Source organism: Microcaecilia unicolor, chromosome 5, assembly GCF_901765095.1.
Source record: "Microcaecilia unicolor chromosome 5, aMicUni1.1, whole genome shotgun sequence".
Taxonomy (NCBI): domain Eukaryota; kingdom Metazoa; phylum Chordata; class Amphibia; order Gymnophiona; family Siphonopidae; genus Microcaecilia; species Microcaecilia unicolor.
In genome coordinates this window covers 284,788,142-284,812,238 of record NC_044035.1, presented here as the reverse complement: position 1 = coordinate 284,812,238, position 24,097 = coordinate 284,788,142, and the positions used below count along the sequence as shown (strand labels likewise).

Below are 24,097 nucleotides of genomic sequence, written 5' to 3'. Positions count from 1 at the left end.
CAGAACAGTGGGATGTAGTAAAGCAATGCTCCCTGTTGGGCAAGACCACAAAAAAACAGGCATGCCTGCAACAAACCACAGCATGGAAGAGGCCCAGGTGAACAAGTGGAACCCCTGGAAAAAACTTTGTGCCAAATGGCTGGGGCCCTGCAAAAAAATGTGTGTTCGTGGATAATGCAGAGGAGCGAAAAAGAGAATAGGACACCTAAAGCCCCCATTGCCAAAGCACCAATGGGCAACTGCTGACAAAGGAAGGAATATGCCATAGCAACAAAGGCCCGAGAAGCCAACCCAGTCACCAAACCACACTGTTAGGCCGCGCCAGAGACTTCAGTGCCCATACAGGGCTGCTGATAATGCCCAAGTACCCCTTGTGGCCCCCGTCCTAGAAGGAAATCAGTGCTCAGAGACGGCTGCAGCGCAAAGACCTGGACGGCCCCATGGGGCTGAAGGAACAGGCCTGGCATCTGCAAAAAGAAGGACGAAGAGCGCTTTCTAAAGCGATGGAGGAATGTCCCCCAAATAAACAAAGGGACCAACAAGACTCACAGAGAAGAAGGAAGCATGTTCCAAACTTAGAGCTACAAACTAAAGCTGGAAGCACAAAGGGAGCGACAGCAAAGGGGTCTGAGACATAACAACGCCCCACACAAAGACTGTTGAACCTAGTTGGAAGAAGATAAACAGCACCCTGCATACAAACATGCAGGCAGGTCGCTACAACCCTCAAGCAGCAACAGTTCATAGCCCAGCAGGAACCATTCAGGAAAAGTAACAGGAATGCTGATCTCTCAGAAAGACAAAAAGATGGACACCAAAGCAACATCCCAATCTGGTTGCAGCATTAAGCAAAAAAGGCTATAAACCTGAAGCATAAAGGAGTGAGAAACTGCCTATGGAGAGAAGGCAGCATGCTCCAACTGTACGTAGAAGCTTCACAGAATATGAAGAAAGAAACCGTGCCCTGTGGCAAGGAATGGCCCCATTCCACCGCTATATGCTACCTATAGTAGCAGAGTAAAGCACTAAAGCCAGAACAGATCCACACCTTACCCTGACCGAAGAAACTATGCTGAACAGGTGGAGTAGGGCCATGCTGCAGCTTCCGAGAAGGACAGAATTGGCACAAAGGGGGAATAGAAGTATGCCAGTCATGCAGGGACAGTGCACACTCCAATGCAGTGGAAGGGAAGTCAAAGGTGCCCACCTCACAGGAAAAGAAGAAGCCCTGCTGTGAAGAAGAGGTACTACTGAATGCAGGCAACTTACCCTTGAAGGGGGAACGCCAGAAGCCCACCCCAAAAAGCAGGATAAGCGACTCAAACCGAGGCCACCAGTAGGCATTACACCAGGAAGCATTCTGCAGAGAACAAATAGGATTATATGTCAAGAGAGCAGTCCTTCCCTTCTATATCTGGGCTTAGAGGATTACTCCAAGCAGCACTTCCCTTTAGATTACATGCCAAGAGAGAGCAGCTGGCATTTAATCTAAAGGAAAGCTGCAAGTCTATTGCAGGAATCGTATGATAACTGCTTTAAGGAATCAGCTAAGGAACCCCAAGAAGCACTAGCAGCACTGCACAAGCTACAGGAAGGGCCAAATAAACCTTGAGGAGGATGCAGCTCCTCAGAAGGATCCTGCGACAGACCAACAGCCAGCCAAGCACTCTAGCCGGGTGTTTCTAGAACCCTGAACTGCCACCAAGGCTAGAGAAAGGTCCTAGCAAAAGTCACGACGCTGAGGCAGCTGTGAACATCAGGTGGACTGCCTGAATCTGCATCAGCCATCGCCACCTGAGATCAGGAAGCCTGGCGCAGGGTGGAAACAGCTATTACCTGAGAATCCTCCAAGGGACACCCACGATTCATCACAGAAGCAGACCACGATGCACTAATCCAGAAGACGCTTGTAGCAAGGAATTCATTCCAGGCTGCACAATGCCTTTAAGGGCAAAGTACTTGGAACTATTTGTTTTCTCTGGTCTGGACTGGTTTAGTATAGATGACAAGGAAAAAAGTATGAAGTATAAAACTGGACCAATGGCAATATTTGGTGGGTTCACTGTTTTTCCCAACAAGTCATTTTAGGGAAACAGCCACCACCGACAGATACAAAGAATTTTTTTTCTATATGTATAAAATTTATGATCAAGTGACTCACAAAACTATTTCAGCATTGGGAGGAGTTATAATTTGATTAATGATCAGGTAAGGCATAATTGTACTTTCCTCTTCAGCTTGGAAAAGAGACGGCTGAGGTCTATAAAATCCTGAGTGGTGTAGAATGAGTAGAAGTAAATCAATTTTCCACTCTTTCAAAAAGTACAAAGACCAGGGAACAATCAATCAAATTACATGGAAATACTTTCAAAAACAAATAAGAGGCAATATTTTTTCACTCAAAGAATAATTACGCTCTGGAACTCGCTGCCGGAGCATGTGGTAACGGCGGTTAGAGTATCTGGGTTTAAAAAAGGTTTGGACAAGTTCCTGGAGGAAAAGTCTACAGTCTGTTATTGAGATGGACATGGGGGGGAACCACAGCTTACCAGCATGGAACGTTGCTACTAACTGGATTTCTGCCAGGTACTTGTGACCTGGATTGGCCACTGTTGGAAGCAGGATACTGGGCTAGATGGATCATAGGTCTGACTCAGTATGGCTGTTCTTTATGTTCGACAGTTTCAGTGGCCTGCAGTAACAACGCCATACCTGTTTCCTTCTCCCATACATTCTCTCTCTCTTCTTAACCAATTAGCATTAGACACAACAGCTATTGAGGGCAGGGAGGAAACAGTGCAATGCCAGCTGAAATGAGAAGTAACTCACTAAGGCCCTACAACTGTAGAGTTGGCACAAGAGTCAGCCTGCCATGCCAAAACCTCATCAGCTTTGCTGCACCAGCAAAAGGTCTCCCACCTGTTAGAGCAATAATGATCAGCTTCTCAGATGCTCAACACATGAAGGAGTAGAGCAGAAAGGCAAACCCCGCTGACCTGGCTTGGCATGGACGAAGAGGAACTATTGCTTGCTTTCAAATTTTTACACAACTTTTAGATGCCCCTATCCAGTGTATACACACATTCAGGACTGAACGAAGCAGTATGGCTGCTCTGTTAACCTTTTACATTTACATGTCAGAGTGGACTAACACACTATTAGAACTTAATAAAGAGAACCGAACTTTAAACAAAAAAAAAAAGGTCAAAACACACTATGAGCCTTTATGGAGCCAACATAATGCACGTGACTAGCTTTTGAAAATTACACTCCTTTCATTATATGAGCTTACAAAGGAGACTAAATGCCAAGCGCTGAACACCAACATGAACTGCCTTATTAAGAAACATTCTGATGCTCTTCAAACAACGTTACAGTTTTTTTTAGAATTTGTCCCAGGAGAAGGCAAAACAGGTCATTTCTGCATTATCTTCCAATTAATGTATACTGTTATCTGCCATCAAGGAAAGGGAAGAAACAAAAGAAATGTCATGCTGGGTCAGCGTCCTCTCTCCCATAGTACTAATCCATGGTAACAGTAAATGACAGCTGAAAAAGCCCAATCAACCCCTCCACGGTCACCTGGTATCCCTTCAAAGTCTAGATGGTAGAAAACTTCTATTCTCTGTGACTGACATAGAGGCATATTTTCAAAGCACTTAGCCTTCCAAAGTTCCATAGGTTTCAATGGAACTTTGGAAGGCTAAGTGCTTTGAAAATATGCCTGTTTATGTAGGTAATACATTAAAAAAAAAAATCTTAACTTGCTGGAAAGTATACTCTTAGTGTGAAACAACGGCAGTTTTCCTTTCTCCATTTATAGACTCAAAGGTAACATTGGGACTCAGTTAGTAGCTCATGTGTGTGGAAGCAATGTGAGGGGACATTTAAAAAAAAAAAACACTTTTTATTTATGATTCAATTTAATATACCATCCAAAACATATTATGAATGTAAAGAAATAAGGTAGTAATACCATAGGAAAAAATAAATACCTTTACTTTAGCCCTCAATAATGCTTGGGACCAAACTAGAAAATTAACAAAAAAGAAAGGAAAAAAAATCATATCTGAGCAGAATTATTTGAAACTGTCAACAGCTGGTTAAGGTACTAAAGGAGGATTACCTTCTAATGGACATCTCTCTCTAGCCAATAAAAATTCTAAGAGCTGTTTTGGGTCAAAGAACAGATAATTCTTTCCACCATAAATCAAAAACCATCGACAAGGACATTTTAACAAAAAGTCCCCTTGGTTTTAAACCCAAGAATTCCTTCCTCCTGGATTGACTATTTCTAGATAAATCAGGAAATATACAAAAGGTTGATCCTAAAAAAAAAAAAAAAACCCCACACATTTATATGTTGAAAGTAAAGTCTTAATACAATATTTCAGTGAGGTTCAAGAGCAAATATGACCAGTAAAGGTTGATCTTCTGGTTATGGGCTCTAGTCAAGTTTAAAGAATCTTCTTTTAATCCCTCCTGAAATGTTCCACTGGTAACATTCCTATCCGGCAATGAGAGATTGCTTTTAAAATAAGAGGAATGGTATTCACTGAAAATCCCAAGATTTCTCACAAATACTTCTAACAGTGGAACAAGCGGAGACTTAGAAAATTCAGAATCCGCAGTAGCGCTATAGAAATGATAAGTAGTAGTAGTAGTTATTCCCGTCTGCCATGGTTTTTAAAATATTCAATTTTGCTCATAAGCATTTCTCTCTCTTTAACCTGCAGTTTGAACATTTTTAACCTCCTCCAGATGTTCCAGTTGTTGAATCTGTTGTAACTGTACCTGAGACTGTCCAGACAACTGCTTTTGAATATCAAACTTAGCAGAAAAATTAGAAATAGACACCTGAATTGAGTTATCCAGAATAGCCTCCCATAACATGTCCATTGTGACTTTCACTGTTTTTTGAAGCAAATGCAGCAGGTTCATAGCTGAAGATAAAATCTGGATTTGGGGAAGAGCAAAATTACCCTGAATCCCCACTCCATACCTTTCTCTCCTACAGGGAGAGAAACAGCAAGCTCCCTGGCAGCATTTTTTGGCTCCAGATGTCTTGCCTGCCTGTTGGCCGTACCACTTCCGGGTTGTGGTGGCACAGCGACTTCTACGGGGCTCAAAGACGTCCTCTTCCAAGCTATTCCCCCGCAGAGCTCCAGGGAATGTCCAAAGTCGACACCTCAATGTTCCCAGGATAAGCTGTTGAAAACTCCAAAGTTCTCTGGACCATCCTGGGAGTCTCACCCAAACCAGAGTGGTAAGTTTGGAGTTTCGCCTCTCTCTTCCCCACAACGGCACCAGTACAATGATCAGAACATGCACAGCTCCTCACAGAACATCTGCTCAGAATGCCGTCTTGGTTCCAGAACAGAGAAACTCTGAGGGGGCATATTTGTGGGTTTGGTAGGCACAGGCTGCTGAGTGGGTAGAGGGGAAGGGAGGTAAGTAGGTGTAAGGATGTTTGTAGAGTATCTGAAGAAGGGGGTGTGCAGATTCATACACAGGAAAGAGGGGGTGTAGTATGTGGATGTGTACTTGCAAGCACAGGTTTCTCTGTCGTATAGATATAGGGCCAGCACAAAAGTATTAAGGCACCTTCAACACTAACCTCTCCCCCCCCCCCCCCCACCAATCTATATGGATTACCTTCACAAACTCCTTATCCCCTACAGCTCTGTTTGTTCCCTCCACTTATCACAACTCCTCCACCGCCATCCATTTTGCACCTTGACTTTAGCAGACACACTGTGTTCCAATACCTTCGTCCTAAACAATGGAACTTTCTTCCCAATGTCACTCAGTTCTTACCATGAATTCAAAACACCTACCAAGACTTGGCTCTTTTATGAGACCTTTAACATAACCAATTAAAGGAGAACAACAACAAAAAGAGAAGGAATGTGTTAACTTTTGAATCCTCCTGGTTTACTTTTGTTAAATGCATAGAAGCCATGCTTTGCTTGGTCCTTGCGGTACATCAAGGATACATACATACCTCTATCTCACACAATGAAGGCAGTTTTCAAAAGTCATGTGCTCAGGTAAATTGTCTATTTAAAAAGACTGCCTGAAATTTGGATTTGTGAGGCTTTCAAAAACTATTGTTTGCTCGTCTGCAGTTGTTCTTTGCTGTCTCTTAGAAGGTGTTGCCCTAGGTCTAGCCTTGTCTAATGGTTGGGCCAGTCCTGTATAGATCTATAGTGCACATATATTCACTCCATCTAACCTGGCTCTCATCCCATCCTACTCTTCTTCTCGCCTCTGTGGCTTTATCTTCTGCTCGTCTCTTCAGGTGATAGGAGCTGGATTCTCCATCAACAGCAGCCTTACTCTTCATCATCACCACTAGTGGAGGAGTAACATAGTGGTTAGAGCACCAGTCTTGTGACCGGCTCAAATCCCACTGCTGCTCCTTGTGACCTTGGGCAAGTCACTTAACCCTCCATTGCCTCAGGTACAAAATTACGATTGTGAGCCCTCCAGGGAAAAAGAACTACCCAGTGTACCTGAATGTAACTCACCTTGAGCTGCTACTGAAAAAGGTGCGAGCAAAGTCTAAATAAATAAACTATGTCCTCTGGTGGTAAGGTTTCAGCTCCCCGCTGCTTCTGCTGACATTCTGCATTTATTATCCAATGGCCTGCTTGCTGCCACTTTATTTGTCTGCTTGGCTGAAGTCCTGACTACATCGTACAAGGCATCTGCCAAATAATCCAACCCAGTTTTCATATCAGGAAACTCAGAAGGTGGCCAAGCCCCAGAGTCCAATAAGGCATCAGCCAAAGCAGAAACCTCAAAAGACATCTTAAAGTGCAGACTCCATATTGCGGTCCTGCACATCCTTGATGGAAACGCCACCCTCGGCCAGCAGAGTAGTCTTTTCAGTCACAGCTGCCACCAAGGCTTCCACCTTCAGTTAACACAACTGGTTCAACTCATGTTGAGCAACCGAATAAAGGCAGGTCATCGTCTTCGCTACCCGGAGACCTGCATCAGGAGTACACCATTGGCCAGGAGCCAGTAGAAAATGTCCGTCCGCCTGCTGAAGATAGAGAATACTGAATGGCTAGGGAGCATGACATCGTAATAGACACAGTGCAATTGTGTTCTCTCTCTCCACCTACTGATAGATGGACACAACCCACAGGTCTCTGGATTCATCTGCTGCAGACGATAAGGAAAGCAATGTTCTCTCTAAGTTGAACTAAATATCCATAGCTGAGTAAAATTCAGAGTAGCTATAACACAGTTTTGTTTTGGGTTTTTTTTTTTTTTTTTTTGGGGGGGGGGGGGTTGTTTTGGGAATTTTTTTTGTAGGGCTTTTTTTTTTTTTTTTTTAACAGTAGACATCTCTGCTAGTCACTGCCACTGCGAAGGTAGATATAGCTAGCAAATGTGAGACCCTTGCCAGCTTTTCCAGGTAAGATTAAAATAGAAAATCTCAGTTCTTACCAGGTACAATTGCTGAAGATTCCATTTTCCCCACAAGGGATTGATGGCACCACATTAGCACAGAACAAGCACCAGGAAAAGTACTGGCAATATCAGTGGGAAAGAACGCCAACAAATTTACATCAAAATAATTTGTAAAACATTTACACAAGCTATTCCCCTAGATGAAAGACACTCAGTCCTTTGTGAGAATAAACAGAGCAAAAGAATGTTTGATGAAAAATGATCCCTGAAAACTCTTTAAAAAAAAGAAACATAAAACAGAAAGCTCTCTTACCTGACAGGCTCTTGCCACTGTTTCAGCCAGACACAGCAGTTAGCCATTAGACTAAACATTCCTTTCTCCCAGCCATGCAAGGCCAGAGAGGCTGGGAACAGCCAGCCAGCAACAATCTGATTCACCAGGATACACCCAAAAGGAGAAGATGAGGAGGTACCAGCTACTGTCCCTGCTAATAGAGAAAAGGAGAGACTCAATAGGTTTGTGTAACCAAAACAAACCTCCTTCAGCCCTGGAGACTGTATCCTTCAACAAGAATCTGCCAGCAACAACTATGTTACTATGCAGAGCATTACAGTGCTTTCTTCCTGCAACCATGTGCACTCTATAGCTAAAGCCCAATAGATTTGGAGGATAAGCTGGAATAAACTTTGCATGGATGGGCCAAGTGAAAGGAGCAATACATACACACACTTAAAACTCGATAAATATGCAGTTCTGTACATAAAGGAGAGAGAATCAGGCAGTTCAGATATACATCTAACATTACTATCACCATTAATAATGATAAAAATCATCATCAGATTATAGCACTGATGTCTATGACTCAAATCATCTCACAGCAGAGTGCTAGAGGCATAAATTGCCTACAAAACTGCACAAGCAACAGAGCCCTGGCAGTTCTAGAATAAGGATATAATTTATTCAGGCTCCTCTATGACATATATAGGGCCAGACTTAACAGCACCACAAAGCTATGACCCATCCTGAATATATCTTCTTCCCAATTAAATATACAGGTGGCATACATTCTTTCCCATCTTCCCTCGTGTTTCCAGGAATCAACTTTTCAAAAAAGTTGATAAAGCTCACATCCTCCATCACCCCTTCTCCTCCACAAGAAAGGCCTGATCAATCCTGAAGGTCTCCTTCCATAACTTCCAAGTCTCAACAGATCATTTCCACCCAACATCTATCCCCTCTTCTGCAAACTTTTATTCTGAAGCAGGGGCAGGTCCCAGGCTTGACTCATTTCAGAATACAAGATCCACAAGGAAAGGAAGAACAGTATAGCAGTGGTGTGGAAGTATGAGAGGACAGTATGCAAAAAGTACAAGACAAAGTCCAAATAGCAAAAGAAAGCACCAAGAGCCTTCAAAATCGGGACAAAATTCCTTTAATCATACAATCTGGAAAACAATCGGTCATTCTTTGAAGACTGTTTTCAAAGTTGTGTGAACAAAGGAATTTTGTCCTGATTTTGAAGGCTCCTGGTGCTTTCTTTTGCTATTTGAATATCATCAGAATACCACCACTTACACTACTAATTTCAGGGCCCTTTTACTAGCATGCATTAAGATTTGCAGTTACCTTGACTTAATGTGGGATTTTACCATGTGGTAGTTGCAAATCTAATGGGGAAACTAGTAGGAGGTTTTCTGGTATTTTTATATTCAGGTGTGTACTAATGTTCTCATTAGCGTGCGGTACCTGACAACACAGGAGTACTTAGTGCTTCCTATTTAAGAGGAGTAAGTGGGCCTGTGTTAAGGGAAAGGGAAATGGGACTTGATATACCGCCTTTCTGTGGTATTTTGCAACTACATTCAAAGCAGTTTACATATATACAGGTACTTATTTTGTACCTGGGGCAATGGAGGGTTAAGTGACTTGCCCACAGTCAAAATAAATTCCACTGATATCAGAACACATTCTTTGCTTCTACAAACACATCTCTCTTCTGTAGAAATTGCTTTTAAAATGTTCAACAGTAAAATCTCTTCAAACTTATCATCACACTATGCAGAACATGGACGCCCCCACCATGTGGCATGTTTCATCACGTGCTGCCTCAGGGTGTGGTCCGCCAGAAATACAATATAAAGTCACAAATCAGTATCAAAGACTAAGAAATATTTTTGTGCTATTTGGAACTGATTTTGAAAACTTTGAATACTTGGACACAGCTGGGATTTTGTTTGAGATTCTCTGCCCATGCCAAATCCCTTGACAAAGAAATTCTGAAAAAGAAAGTAACTCAAGGTAACAGGCAAACTACCGTGCATTAAGTGCTTAACGTACTTTAATAAAAAGGCCCCTAAAATGACCCACCAGCTTCCCTTAAAACTGGCCAGGCCAGCCAAATACTGAGCAATTTGCAACTATACCAGTATCAAAGCTTCGTACTTTTATCATCACCTCTGAACTGGGCAATTATGAACCACTGCCGCCAAGAAAGATGAGCATCCTTCACTGTACACTTGCTCCAGACCTCTGTGCCCTGACCCTTGTGTAGTATTGTCCTGCTTTGGTGGTAGCTCAGTTTATTTCCAGTTTTCTCCTTACTCACTTCCTCGTTCCTCGGCAACCCATGAAATCAATAGCCATTAGACTAACTCATTGGTTCTTGTTCAGCCAATCAGGAGCCACAATTACTCAAAGTGGGGCTCACTCTTTGCCACAGCTAAAGCACAGCCTCCACTTTCCCACTGGCCCTCCTCTTCATCAGCTTGCAAAAGTGACCTGATGAAATTTTTGAAACCATTTTTACTCACAATTTTTGCACCTATTTTGATACACTTCATCTTAATGTTAGTCTCTTCCTGACTGGTGAATGTCATCATGAACCATTAAAGGAAAATCTGCTGGACTGTGAGGCTCTGCAACCCCCCCCCCCCCCCCCCCCACTACCAAATATGTGACGAATGAAAGAAGAGAGTGTTTGCTCACAGTGTGTTCAAAGAATGAGAAATATGTAAGAAGGATAATAATTAAATTGTGCAAATCAACACAAGAGTTATATCGATTTACTTGTCATACAGTCCCCAAGACAGTTTTAAGCAAAATGAGCCAAGTCGGCCTCAAAGGATTTTTTTTTTTTTTTTTGGGGGGGGGGGGGGTTAGCTATTTCTAGGAACAGTAAGATAAGCATTTTTAGACACACAAGTGGAGGTATTCAGTTTTATAGGAGGCGGTTTTCTGGACTAATGATAACAAGCCAAGAAGCAATTCCTGGATAAAGTTCTGAACTCATTTTTATCCTTTTCATAGTGTGCTCAGTCTGAGAATTAAAAAAAAAAAAATCAGATTCTTTAAAATAAATTTTGAAACTGGATAAAAATGATATTTTGATAAGATCAGCATGATGTACTTATTTCATCACCTTTATCATGTCAAGCATATGGAGCTTCCATACATCTTCCTCAGTAAAGACCGAAACAAAGGGTAATGCATTATAATGCACAATTTTAACAAGTAAAAAGACCAAAAATAACACTGCAACAAGAAGGGGCATTCTCACTAGTTTTATTACAGGTTGTGTGTTAATATTCAGAATAACGTGTGGTACTTGCTCCGGGTTAACGTGGGAGCGCTTAGAGACTCTCCTATTAAGGAGGTAGTAAAGCAGTCCCATACTAACTCTGCATTAGCTAGTTAGGGCCAGATTCTATATAGTGTGCCTAGTGTTCCACACTGAAATCTAAACGTATTCTATAACAACGTGCGTAATTTAATTGGCTTAACAAATTAATCAGCGTTGTTAACAGCACCTAACACTAAATGGCAATAATTAGAACTTACGTGCAGAACTCGCTAAGCATATTCTGTAATGGCCTGCACCTAAATTGTGATGAACATAGTCCAAAGGGGCATAGTCATGGGCACTCCAAAATTTACACACGTTGTTATAGACCAGCGATGGCGAACCTATGGCATGCGTGCTGGCACGAGCGCCCAGCGCTACAAAACAAAACAAAAAAAAATTGCGAAAAGAAAAAATCGTCGCGTGCAGCCAACGTGCCATTGGCTGTTCGGTCGGCGGCGCAAATTTTAAAGGATGCGGGCTGAAGCTAATTGGCCCCGTTCGATGCAGTACCAACCCAAGTTGTTTAAAACTCCTGGCCCGCCCCCTCCCAATCGGATTCGCCGACCGGACCGCCAGAGAGCAGACAAATTTGTCTTGTCGCTCGCCGCCCGTCCCAAATTCTAACTGTGCAGCACTGAATAAGTACTTTCATTTAACCCCCCACTGCTCCGGATCCCAGTCATCTCGCCGCAGCTGGACCCCCCCCCCCCCCGGCCCCACTCGTCGCCTGCCCTCGGAGAGATCCCCCCCCTCCCTGGCTCCCTCCCTGTCCCTGCTGGCTCAGGCAACCTGAACCGGGTCACGGCCCTCTCCCCCCCCCCCCCCCCCCCCGGCATCAACCAACTGAACGTCGCTGGACCCCCCACCCGGCCTCCCCCTCTCCCCCGGGTCTTACGTTTCATCATTGGCTCTCCGAGGCATTCCATTCTCCCTCCTCCTTCGACACCGGCGATTCACTTAGCCAGCCTTCTGCCAGCTTCGGAGCCTCTCCTCAGGCGCGCCCCGCCTTCTGCAACTTCCTGTCTTCTGCATAAGTGGGACGCGTCTGAGGGAGAGGACCCGACGCTCGCAGAAGGCTGACTAAGTGAATCGCTGGTGTCGAAGGAGGGAGAACGGAATGCCTCGGGGAGCCAATGATGAAACATGTAAGACCCGGGGGAGGCCGGGTGGGGGGTCCAGCGACGTTCAGTTGGTTGACGCCGGTTGCCAAGGGGGTGGGTGGGGGGAGAGGGCCGTGGCCCAGTCCAGGCTGCCTGAGCCAGCAGGGACAGGGAGGGAGCCGTGGGGGGGGGGGGGGCGGGGGGACACTGCCTGCAGACACACGAGGAGAGAGAGAAGCATCAGGAAGAAGAGACAGGGAGAAAGACAGGCACCACACACAGACACACGGGGAGAGAAAGAGGGGGAGGGACAGAGAGAGAGAGAGAGAGACTGGCACCGCCCACAGACACACAGGGATAGAGACAGCCGACACATAGGGAAAGAGAGAGCGAGAGAGACACTGCCTGCAGACACACGAGAGAGAGAGAGAAGCATCGCAAGAAGACACAGGGAGAGAGACAGGCACCACACACAGACACAAGGGGAGAGAAAGAAGGGGAGGGACAGAGAGAGAGACTGGCACCGACAGCCGACACAAAGGGAAAGAGAGAGCGAGAGAAACACTGCCTGAAGACACACGAGGAGAGAGAGAGAAGCATCGCAAGAAGACACAGGGAGAGAGACAGGCACCACACACAGACACAGGGGGAGAGACAGGCACCACACACAGACACAGGGGGAGAGACAGGCACCACACACAGACACAGGGAGAGAGACAGGCACCACACACAGACACACGGGGAGAGAAAGAGGGGGAGGGACAGAGAGAGAGAGAGAGAGACTGGCACCGCCCACAGACACACAGGGATAGAGACAGCCGACACATAGGGAAAGAGAGAGCGAGAGAGACACTGCCTGCAGACACACGAGGAGAGAGAGAGAAGCATCGCAAGAAGACACAGGGAGAGAGACAGGCACCACACACAGACACAAGGGGAGAGAAAGAAGGGGAGGGACAGAGAGAGAGACTGGCACCGACAGCCGACACAAAGGGAAAGAGAGAGCGAGAGAAACACTGCCTGAAGACACACGAGGAGAGAGAGAGAAGCATCGCAAGAAGACACAGGGAGAGAGACAGGCACCACACACAGACACAGGGGGAGAGACAGACACCACACACAGACACAGGGGGAGAGACAGGCACCACACACAGACACAGGGAGAGAGACAGGCACCACACACAGACACACTGGGAGAGAAAGAGGGGGAGGGACAGAGAGAAAGAGAGACTAGCACCGTCCACAGACACACAGGGCTAGAGACAGCCAACACAAAGGGAAAGAGAGAGCGAGAGAGACACTGCCTGCAGACACACGAGAAGAGAGAGAGAAGCATCGCAAGAAGACACAGGGAGAGAGACAGGCACCACACACAGACACACGGGAGAGAAAGAGGGGGAGGGACAGAGAGAGAGAGGCACCACACACAGACACACAGGAAAAGAGAACATGCAAAGAGAGAAGGGGAGAGAGAGAGAAAGGAAGAGACATGCACTACGCACAGAGAGAGAGAGACAGGCAACACACAAAGACAAGGTGATGCTGTATGGGGGAGGAGAGAGGATCCACATTATACCTCCTCCAGTCAATTCCACAGAGGAGGACCCAGATTTTACTTATGGAGGGCAAGAAATGAAGAAGAAAAGGAGGAAAGTAAAGAAATAAATGAAAAGGAAGCCCTCGAAATGGTGTTACGAGAACAGATAGAGAGCAGCAGAATCAGAGACTGGGACCAATATCACCAGACAACGAACAACAAAGGTAGGAAAATAATTTTATTTTCATTTTACTGTTTGGAATATGTCCAATTTGAGAATTTACATCTGCTGTCTTAGTTTGCACTGGGTATACTGGAGCTGTAACAGCTAACAGAACTGATTTATAATGAAAACAAATCATGTTATTTTTTTCTCCTTTACTAGTATGTTTTCAGTGATGTCTGTTTATATGCGCCATGGCTGGTGTAAGGGGTGTGCCTATCATAGGGGTGGAGTCATATGTGGTGACCCCGCCCATAATGAGTACCGGCACTTTGCGACAAATAATTAGATTTTTGGTTGCTGTTTGGGCACTCGGTCTCTGAAAGGTTCGCTATCACTGTTATAGACTATGGCCTGGTGCACGTAAATCTATGTGCAGGGATTTACATCATGTTTTCATTAATGTAAATGGAGGCACCTAGTTTTAGGCACTGGGATATTAACTAAGTGTATTCTATATACCATGCCTAAATCTTATAGAACACCCTTAGGCGAAAATATTTTACGTGCAGATTTTTTAAGTGCTTTATATAGAATCTGACCCTAGTGTGTGGCAAGTTTAATGTAGTAGCTGACTAATTGGGTTTCACAGCCACTCTCCACCATTGCTACAAGCCCCCCTCCACCCCACTCCCCCTGAACAACAATTCTGAAAGATTTGGTAATGTATGGAATCAAGCAAAACACAGCTAAACCGCTGAACATGGTCACACGGTAGCTTAATGCCCTTTACTAAAAGGGCCTTCAGTCTCTCTGCTTTGCCTTGTCCTTCTCAAATGCCCCTTTTGTTCCATGATCTAATAGTCCAATTAACTGCCTCACAGACTTTCTGCTTCTAAAGTACCTGCAACTTTTTATTATGCCCGCTACCCCCTTTTGTCTTCAAAAAATAGCACTCCAGGCAATGCCCTGGACAGACCACTTTCTTATTCTTTTCAACTGCCTCTTCTCTACATCACAAGCCAGACCCTCTGACAAGAACGTAAGAACAGCCATACTAGGTCAGACCAATGGTCCATCTACCCCAGTATCCTGCTTCCAACAGTGGCCAATCCGGGACATAAGTACCTAGCAGAAAGCCAAATTAATAGCAACATTCCATGCTACCAATCTCGGGGCAAGCAGTGGCTTCCCCCATGTCCATCTCAGTAAGAGACTATGGACATTTCCTCCAGGAACTTGTCCAAACCTTTTTAAAATCCAGATATACTAACCACTGTTATCACGTCCTTTTTTACTGGACTAACTTAATACACTTTTTGTTTAGCTTTCGAAGGTAACCCTTCTTCAGATCAGAAGAAATTCACCCAAGGCAGTATACAGAAGGAATAAGTTGGATATAGGCAATAGGCAATTAAAGCAGTACAAACATTCAAACAGTGCATATTATGGCATAGTATGCTAGTTACAAGGTCAACATAAAACGCATTCAAACATCTTAACAGCATAGGGTGTAAGCGGAGGTGGAACATTAGATACACGAGATAGAACAGGAATCAGACAGAAAATAAGGGTGAATAACTTAAGGAAAGTTTGCACGTGTGTCAGAAAAGGTTTATGAAAATGATTTTGGAGTAGGAGTGTATAAGCAAGTCCTGCTAATCCTTACCTATGTTATAGTTAAGTTGCTTCTTCCATTAAAGGCTTGCGAGAAGAGCCACTTTCACCTACTTCCTGAAATAGAGATAGTCCTGCGTTAAGTGAAGCCTTTCTGGGAGTGCATTACAGAATTATTGCGAGTCACACACTGACCCTACACTTTCTTTGATTACGTCTTTGTCAAGATTGTGATTACAATTACCTATACTCTTCAGTGATCTTTTATACAGACCCCTGATGTAGGCTTTTTCGCCGAAACACAGTGCTGTCGGTTCCTGATACAGGTTTCATTTACTTAATTCATTGTCCTGCCATTTTTTCACAGGAGAGCCTTGCTGGTCACACTACGCAAATTCTTTGTAATCAGACCAGTGCAGAGTGTATTACAGTAATCCAACAATGATATCATCATGGCATGAACCACGGTGACAAGATTTGCCTTCTCAATGTATGGACAGAGGCTACACAGCTGTCACAGATGATAGAGGCAGCTCCTAAATGTTGTTTGGATTTAGGGGATAAGTATAAGTACTGAGTCAACCTGTACCCCAAGGTTCATGACCTGTGATTTAAGGGTGAGCTTGTAGCGTTCAAAAGGGATCTTTATGTCAGGTATGTGACTGCTTATGTTCAAGATCCACAGGAGCTCAGTTTTACCTGGGTTCAGGCAAAAATTTTTTGTTTCAAGAACAGGTTAAACAGGTAATCAGTTTATTCAGGACTGTAGATAAGTCTGATTCAATGAGTATGAGCAGCTGCATGTCACCCACTGGTCAAAGGTAATGAGGACCCACTCTCAGTAGAGCAGAGGCCTGCTGACCCTCATCAGGAACCCTTAATGGCAGAGGAAGTGGACACTGCCATTCCTCAGCCTCTTAGCTCCCCAAATGAGCAGCCCCTTCTGTCCCCCTACATAGGCAGCACCACTCTCAATCCTTCGGCTAAGACAAGCTCCCCACTCCTTTAATTTTAGACCTCATATTGTTCTCCAGAAGCCATTGAGGCCTGGCTACCCCGAGATCCTTTGCAAGCATTTCTAGATATTCTCCAAATAACAACTGGGCCCAAAATAGAAGCTTGCTCAAGTGAGTTTTGGAGGATGAATCTGTCAACTTGTGCTGGAGCCAAATACATCTATAGGCTACCACCACTTAAGCCACAAACTGCAAAGCAAATGTGGATCAGATCACACAGAAATCAGTCACAAAGGCTGCCCCCAACTCTAGGTAAGCTACCTGCAGTGAGGCACATAACTGCTGAGCACAGCAGAGATCAGCTCTTGCCACATACTCTCTACAGAATGATGCCTGCCTCAACAGCACAGAGAAGCTGAATGCCTGCCTAAGTTCTGTCATGGGAATCTTTCAGTGCCAAGCCACTTTCTATGGGTATTGTGGACTTCTCTGTCACCACTGTCAAAGGTGTCCACCTCAGGAAGACAAAGGAACCTATGCAGATACTCTAGAGCAGGACGATAGAGCTTGCCTAACAACTTCTTGCCCCACAGGAACATATCCAGGGGTTCCCAAACTGCTAGAACCATCTGAAAAAGACCTCTATGAAAAGGAAAACATTTTGGAGAGCTTCCACAATCTCTCCAATATGGGGTCTCCATCTTAGAATACCTCCTATAGCAAGATGTGAAGAGCTGAGATCACCTGGTCAATTAGGACTGGCAACTAGTCCTTCTGAAAAAGCCTCACAACTAGGAGCTGTTAAACCTCTTCTGATGAAAGCTCCCTGGCTTCAAGAGAGAGCACCTTCCTTCCATAGCAAGCCCCAGTCCTTATCCTCTTAATCCCCCTAGGTCTCTTCCATGGAGAACACAAGTAGGATTAGGGTCTGCTCAGTATCCAAGCCATCACTAGGCACTCTGGGCCATTTGCCCTCATGGGATAGGGCTTGTCCCTACAATGGCTTTAGAGCATTCCCTCCCTAATGCACTACTCTGGCCACCATGGACCCTGCTAGCCTAGAACTAGTCCCTAGAGCACCAAATGGCCCTCTGCACATATTCAGAAGGGGTTGAAAAAACTGGGGCCTTCTGCACCCCCACACTCCAGCAGGCTGGGCAGAGCCTCTCCAAATACAAAGGCCTATCAAAGCAGGCTGCATGGTATTTTTGAAGTCTGCCAGCAAAACGGCTGCTGTTGCCATGGAAATTAGCCTTATTCCCTCTTCTGCAAACTATGAGAGCATCCATACCTAATATCAACTCTGGGGACCCCATATCCTGGAGCAATGTAAGGTAGATTCTGCCACTCCTGTTCCAGCTTGGCAGTAAGAACCGGTAGTACTACTGACCTGCTGGTTCCTACAAGCCCCACAGCACTTGCGACCCGGTATCCCCCCCCCCAAATCAGAAGTCTCAATGTAGTCAGCACCCACGAGAACTGTAGTCCACTCACCCAGGCCAGAAAACACTTTCGGCCTCAGCGCTGCACCTCAAGTCCCTGCTGCCCTAATTGTTCTTTTATTTTTGTCTTTTAACAATGTTGTAATTTTTTTCTGGGGATAGACTGGAGCAGTGGTTTTCAACCCAGTCCTCAGGACACACCCACTCAATCAAGTTTTCAGGATACCTAAGATGAATATGTATGAGATAGAGTTGCCTAAAATGGAGCCAGTACATACAAATTTAACTCATGCATATCCATTGTAGATATCTTGAAAAACAGACTGTCTGGGTGGGTCTCGATGACTAGGTTGAGACCCCTTGGATTGAAGTGAATAATTTCAGCAGGGGCTTCTTTCTAGAGTGGTACACAATACCGATAACAATTTCATTCTGTTAAAAAATGCCCACTAACTGAGCATCAGCATAAATTAATGTAAAGATGCATAGGCTCAGCATCTGCTGGTCTCATCCCTCTAACACAGGATTCCTGCCAAAATGGGGCAGGACTTGCACACTCTGAGCCTTCCTCCTGAGCTGCTTTTTTCACTCAGTCCTGCTATAGAGCTGAGGATGGTAGCAGAAGCAACAGCAGTAATTGAATGGGATGCTCAACTTTGATGTTGTAAGGGAATGGGACTTGATATACTGCTTTTCTGTGGTTTTTTGCAACTACATTCAAAGCGGTTTACATAGTATATACAAGTACTTATTTGTACCTGAGGCAATGGAGGGTTAAGTGACTTGCCCAGAGTCACAAGAAGCTGCAGTGGGAATTGAACTCAGTTCCCCAAGATCAAAGTCTGCTGCACTAACTACACTAGGCTACTCCTCCACTCCAGGGAGAAGAGAGATACTGGACATGAATGGGGCTACTTGGGGTTTCAGTGTTTCTCTGCATATATGTATTTGCAATTTGTTGCCACTTATTTTGTATTTGGTGCTCTATCCACATTCTGCATATGTGATTAAGGTGAGGTATTCTATCTACTGACATGAAATTTGTGTGTGTGGAGAATCCTAAATGTTCTATTATCCTTATGTTCATAGGACCAGTGTAAATATAGACAAATAGAAAAAAAATATAGCCAGATAAAGACCATATGGCCTATCCTATGCTCTGTTGCTGGTTGCAGAGGGTGTAGTTACTACTGACCCTGTGATCACAGTGACCTTTTTTACTATTATTTTCTAAGAAAAAAGAGCACTGCTTTAGCAGTGGAATTTGTGGGTGGTTGATCTAGATAGTCTTCTATTGTCTGAAAAGCAATGCTGTTGTTCTAATGGCTAGAACAAACAATGGTGTAATATACACAAAATGAGCAAATACAACACACTACTAACTGTGCTGGGAGAAAAATATGGTACACACTTGGAGAGAAGATGCCTTGCTAGCAAAATTCAGGAGCAAGTGTTAGTTCATCTTCTCCTCTCCTTGCATGAAGTGTTCAGTTAACAGAACGTTGTTTTTTATACTTTGGGTGCCTCATTTGCTGCCTGCCCGCCCCTCCCCCGAAAGAAAACCAGCCTTGGCTTCAGCTTGAGCCAGCAGCTCCTGCTCCTTCCACGTTCTGTATAAGGAGGGGGAGTCTCACAAGGAGATCTTATGGCAGGAAGCAATGCTCTCCAGGCTGCCACTAAGAGCAGACGTCTCACCAAGGGCAACAGTGGGGAGCATGCACGGCAGGAGAGATCCCACTCACAAGGGCAGAAATCCGACAGCCGGGCTGAGCAACTGGGAAAATGCTATGCTCCCTTCTCCTCGCCACATTTACTGATTAAAACAAAGCATGAGAGATGGGAAAAAAACACGGATAAAAACCAATTAACAATAATAAAACCACTTTTAAACCGCACTCCTGCCAAATCTCAGCAGAACTACTGAGAGAAAAACAAAAACGTTGCAGTACGCTGAAAAACAGAGCAGTATAAAACTAAAGGGAGAAAGACAAGGAAAATAATTAACAAGAAAAGGGGAAAAATCATACCACAAAAAGAGACCGAAGCCCGAAGGAAGCCTGCGACTATAGGGGAAACAAAGAAAAGAAATCACCTGCAAAGGAAATCCCTGGGCAGCATGAGCAGTACTACCAACAACACCCAGGCCAGTTCCTTTCTTTCCTCTCTAGTCTCAATACTAACGAAGACATACACACACGTCCCTATTCGAGCCTCCTCTATCCCAAGTAGCGCTCCCTGCCGCCCTGGAGGACACACTACAGGTCCTCCTGGCATAGAAACAACAGCACCGAGCTTAGCAACAGCTGCACCTAGCTTAGCAACCGCTTCACCTAGCATGGCAACAACTGCACTCTGGGCCAATACTGATACCAGCTCTTCCACAGAGCATAGCTAGACATCTCTCCCAGTGGGCTGGGGGGGGGGGGGGGGGGGGGGGGGGGTGTGGAGAAAGAAGTCCATTATGGAGGTATTTTAGGAGTTGTAGAAAGAGTGGTAACCTTGCAGAATCCATCCTGGGATAAACAGCCTTATCTGCTCTCAGTGCTTTTTTTTGTGCCGGTTCAGCGTACCTGCACCTTTTTTGTAGGTCCCCTCCACCTGCCTACCAGCTCCGTGCCGATGACCCTCTTCTCCTGCCACCTGGCACCGTGATGACCCAGCCTTTAAAAAAATCTACAAAGCGGCGGAGCCTGTAAAAGAAGAAAAATCGCCTCATCGGCCAGCCTCCCCTCACTGTGTCCCGCCCTCTGACGTAACTTCCTATTTCCGCAAGGGCGGAACACAGTGAGGGAAGGCCGGCTGAGGAGGAAGAGAGAATCGCTGGACATGGGTGGATGGCAGGGGGGACGGGGGGGTTGCTGGACATGGGTGGATGGCAGGGAAGGGCAGGGGGACAGGAGGGTGGATGGCAGGGGGGACGGGGGTCGCTGGACATGGTGGATGGCAGGGGGAAGAGAAAATCGCTGGACATGGGTGGATGGCAGGGGGGAACGGGGGGTTGCTGGACATGGGTGGATGGCAGGGGAGGGCAGGGGGGACAGGAGGGTCGCTGAACATGGGTGGATGTCAAGGGGGACGGGGGGTTTCTGGACACGGGTGGATGGCAGGGGAGGGCAGGGGGGACAGGAGGGTCGCTGGACATGGGTGGATGGCAGGGGGACGGGGGGGGGGTTGCTGGACATGGGTGGATGGCAGGGGGACAGGAGGGTCGCTGAACATGGGTGGATGGCAGGGGGAAGAGAGAATCGCTGGACATGGGTGGATGGCAGGGGGGACGGAGGGGTCGCTGGACATGGGTGGATGGAGGAGAGGGAAGGGAGAGAGAAGAAATGTTGGACATGGATGGATCCGAGGGAAGAGTGAGGAAGGAGATGAGATGAGGGAAAAGGAAGACAGGAGAAAAACTGCACATGGATGCAGAAGCTGGATCCACTAGACAGTCAAGTCTGCGGAAGACCCAGCTTTTACTTACGGATGTAAGGCAAGAAATGAGGAAGAAAGGAGGAAAGTAAAGAAATAAATGGAAATGAAGCCCTGGAAACTGAGTTAAGAGGACAGATAGCAACAGAATCAGATACTGAGCCAGCATGATCAGAAAAACAAAGTCACCAGACAACAAAGGTAGAAAAAATCATTTTATTTTCATTTTAGTGTCTGGAATATGTCCAATTTGAATTTACATCTGCTGTCTTATTTTGCACTGGGTATACTGGAGCTGTAACAGCTTACAGAAATTATTTATAATGAAAAAAATAACGTTATTTTTTTCTCCTATACTAGTATAATATTTTCAATGATGTCTGGTTATATGCGCTATGGCTGGTATAAGGGGTGTGGCAAATGTGGGTGTGGCTACAATACAGGTGGAGTCATATGTGGTGACTCTGCCCACAGTGAGTACCGGCACCTTTTTTTCTACAAAAAAAAGCACTGTCTGCTCTTAACTGTGAACAAATGGGGGCTATGGTCCAGCAGGGACAGAGGGAGAATCATAATAGTTTTCTCATTTCAAGTCAGCTGATCATGGCTTGACTTTTCTTCATTTTATGCTCAGATAGGTAATTCTGATTTTGTTTGGAGAATTTGTAAATCAGAACTACATACCCAGGTCCAGATTAGCTTGTTTCAGAGACAGTATTAGATATATAAGGGTCCAGGGCAGAAATTGAGGAGTATGCCCCAAATCCCGTTTTCAGGCTATTCCTCAAGATTGAGGTCTTGGGCCTCCTGTGATATGGGGACCAAGGCAACTACACTAGTTGTCACCCTCTAATGCTGGCCTTGGTCTGTTTAAATCAATAAGGAGTGAGTGAGCAATCCTAATTTGAGTGCATGGGGGCAGGACAGCCTGCTTTTCGGAAAGGGTGGGCAAAAAAGGCAACTACCCAGAGTGCCATTCCACTCTTTTATGTCAGTCTGTGGCTGTGCGCGTGCAAGCCCTTAAGGGAACAGGGATGCCATAAACAACCCTTACCCAGAGCACTGTTTTTCCAGCAACCAGGCCAGCTTCACCAATACTCAGACTAGGTGGTTGCCTATGGTGGCCAGGTTCCAAAATAATAATGCCTGTCACAGTAACTAAAAGAATCATCAGCACATACTTTTACTTACAGCAGGGATGGGCAATTTTCAAATAGCATATACACAATCAATACCTCCCACTGCTTTATGTAGAAAGGGAACGCTGAAAAAAGCCACAAAATGTGACTACATATTGAAAATTTAAGGGGGGAAAAAAGCCTCAAGGTGCTTAGGATCTATACGATCTTACAAGCATCCATTGATCCTGGTGACCAATCATTCGGTCTTAAGAGGATCCATTCCTCATCATAGGCTGAAAAAAACCACCCCAAAGTTCTCAATGCAAAGCTGAAGAAAAATGGAACGTAAGTGAGGTAAAGTATTAGAAACCTTACTGGTATATCATAACATTTAATCCTTAATTGTCATTGTCCATATCTCAATCAAAAGTGATATTTAACAAATGACTTAGCTTGTAAATAAATCTCTCGTGATTGCCACAGCCTCCTCTTCCTCTACCGACATTGGCCAGCGTTTTGCTATATTAGTTGCTGATTCTAGCGGCGTCAGGGTCCATTTAGGAAGGAGCATAACATCGATCAACGATGGCTTCTCTGGCCCAATTGAATGGCAACACTCAACACTATTTTCAAATAGCCCATATGCCTCAGTCAATGATTTTTTAAAATTTCTCTCCTTGTGTGTGTGTGTGTGTGGATGTGTATGTTTCCTTTTTGTCTATACCAGACCAATCCAGGATGAATAGGTTATGTCCTTCTACCAATGGATGGAGACAGAGAAAGTAGTTCCAAGTAAATCGCCCTTAAGGGTATTGTGCAGTTTGTTCATTATTTTCTCTATCTTCAAGTGGATGGTAGGAGAACAGTGCAGCTCCTGCTTGGCTTGCTGTAGCTCTTAACCTGGGTGTTCTGGCTATTGGTCGAGCAGGGGGTGTTTGCTGGATGATTTTGCTCTGTTTGGAACTTATCTGAGCTTGGATGACACTCGGTGGGCCGGGTCCCTCATCCCCAGCCTAGGTCTCTCCCCCCTCCCTCCAGCCATGCTCCATTCTTGTGAGGCGATTTCACAGAGCGAGCTTAGGATGGCTCTTTTCCTGGTATTTGCTCTTTGGAATTGCAGGTATGCTGATTTTTTCTCACTTACTCTAAATGAGGTAGGTGAACTCTGTGTGTTACTGGAGAGCCCTTTCGTATGCTTTGGAGTTCTACGTTATTCTTGAACTCCTTCTTGGGCTCAGCGGTTAAGGAGGGTGACCTGGTTTACCTGTTTCTGTGGTTTCTCTGGTGGCTGCGTGGCCCTGCCGTCGGGTGGAATTGTGGCTCGTACAGAGCTACCAAGGGGTCCCAATTTTTGAGAGGGAGATTTTTAGTACATGCCCCCATCCCCATCCCCATCCCACTCTGCCTTGGCTCCACCCACTCTACATGGCTCCTTCCTGGTACACCTCAATCCCATGGCCATTTCAGAAAATATTTTATTTACTAGCCTGATACCCTTTTCAATTAGCTTTCAGAGGCCAAAACCTCCTGCCTTAGGTCAGGTCAGGACAGTATAATGCTGTTATGGTATCCCCTCCTGACCTGTGGAAGGAAGTGCTGGTCTCTAAAAGATAATCAAAAATGTTGTAAAATCAGTGAAGGTATCACCTTATTTTCTATTTTGTGTTTTATTTGCATTTATTAACCTTTATTA

At 45.1% G+C, this 24,097-nt stretch overlaps 1 protein-coding gene across 5 annotated transcripts in view; it reads right to left on the bottom strand.

Annotated features, from left to right (window-relative positions):
- ARL13B (ADP ribosylation factor like GTPase 13B) overlaps positions 1-20,017 on the bottom strand; it is a 107,941-nt gene extending 87,924 nt beyond the window's left edge. For 4 of the 5 annotated variants that reach the window (XM_030204255.1, XM_030204256.1, XM_030204251.1 and 1 more), the window contains exons 1-2: positions 15,518-15,560; positions 7,739-7,913 (exon numbers count right to left, since the gene is read on the bottom strand). In XM_030204255.1, coding sequence (XP_030060115.1) covers positions 7,739-7,797 — 59 coding nt within the window. In that variant the 5' untranslated portion in view covers positions 7,798-7,913; positions 15,518-15,560. Of the gene's footprint in view, positions 1-7,738; positions 7,914-15,517; positions 15,561-19,955 lie in introns of those variants that run through there. The other variant, XM_030204254.1, reaches the window with a different exon arrangement.
- Positions 20,018-24,097: the final 4,080 nt, after the last annotated feature.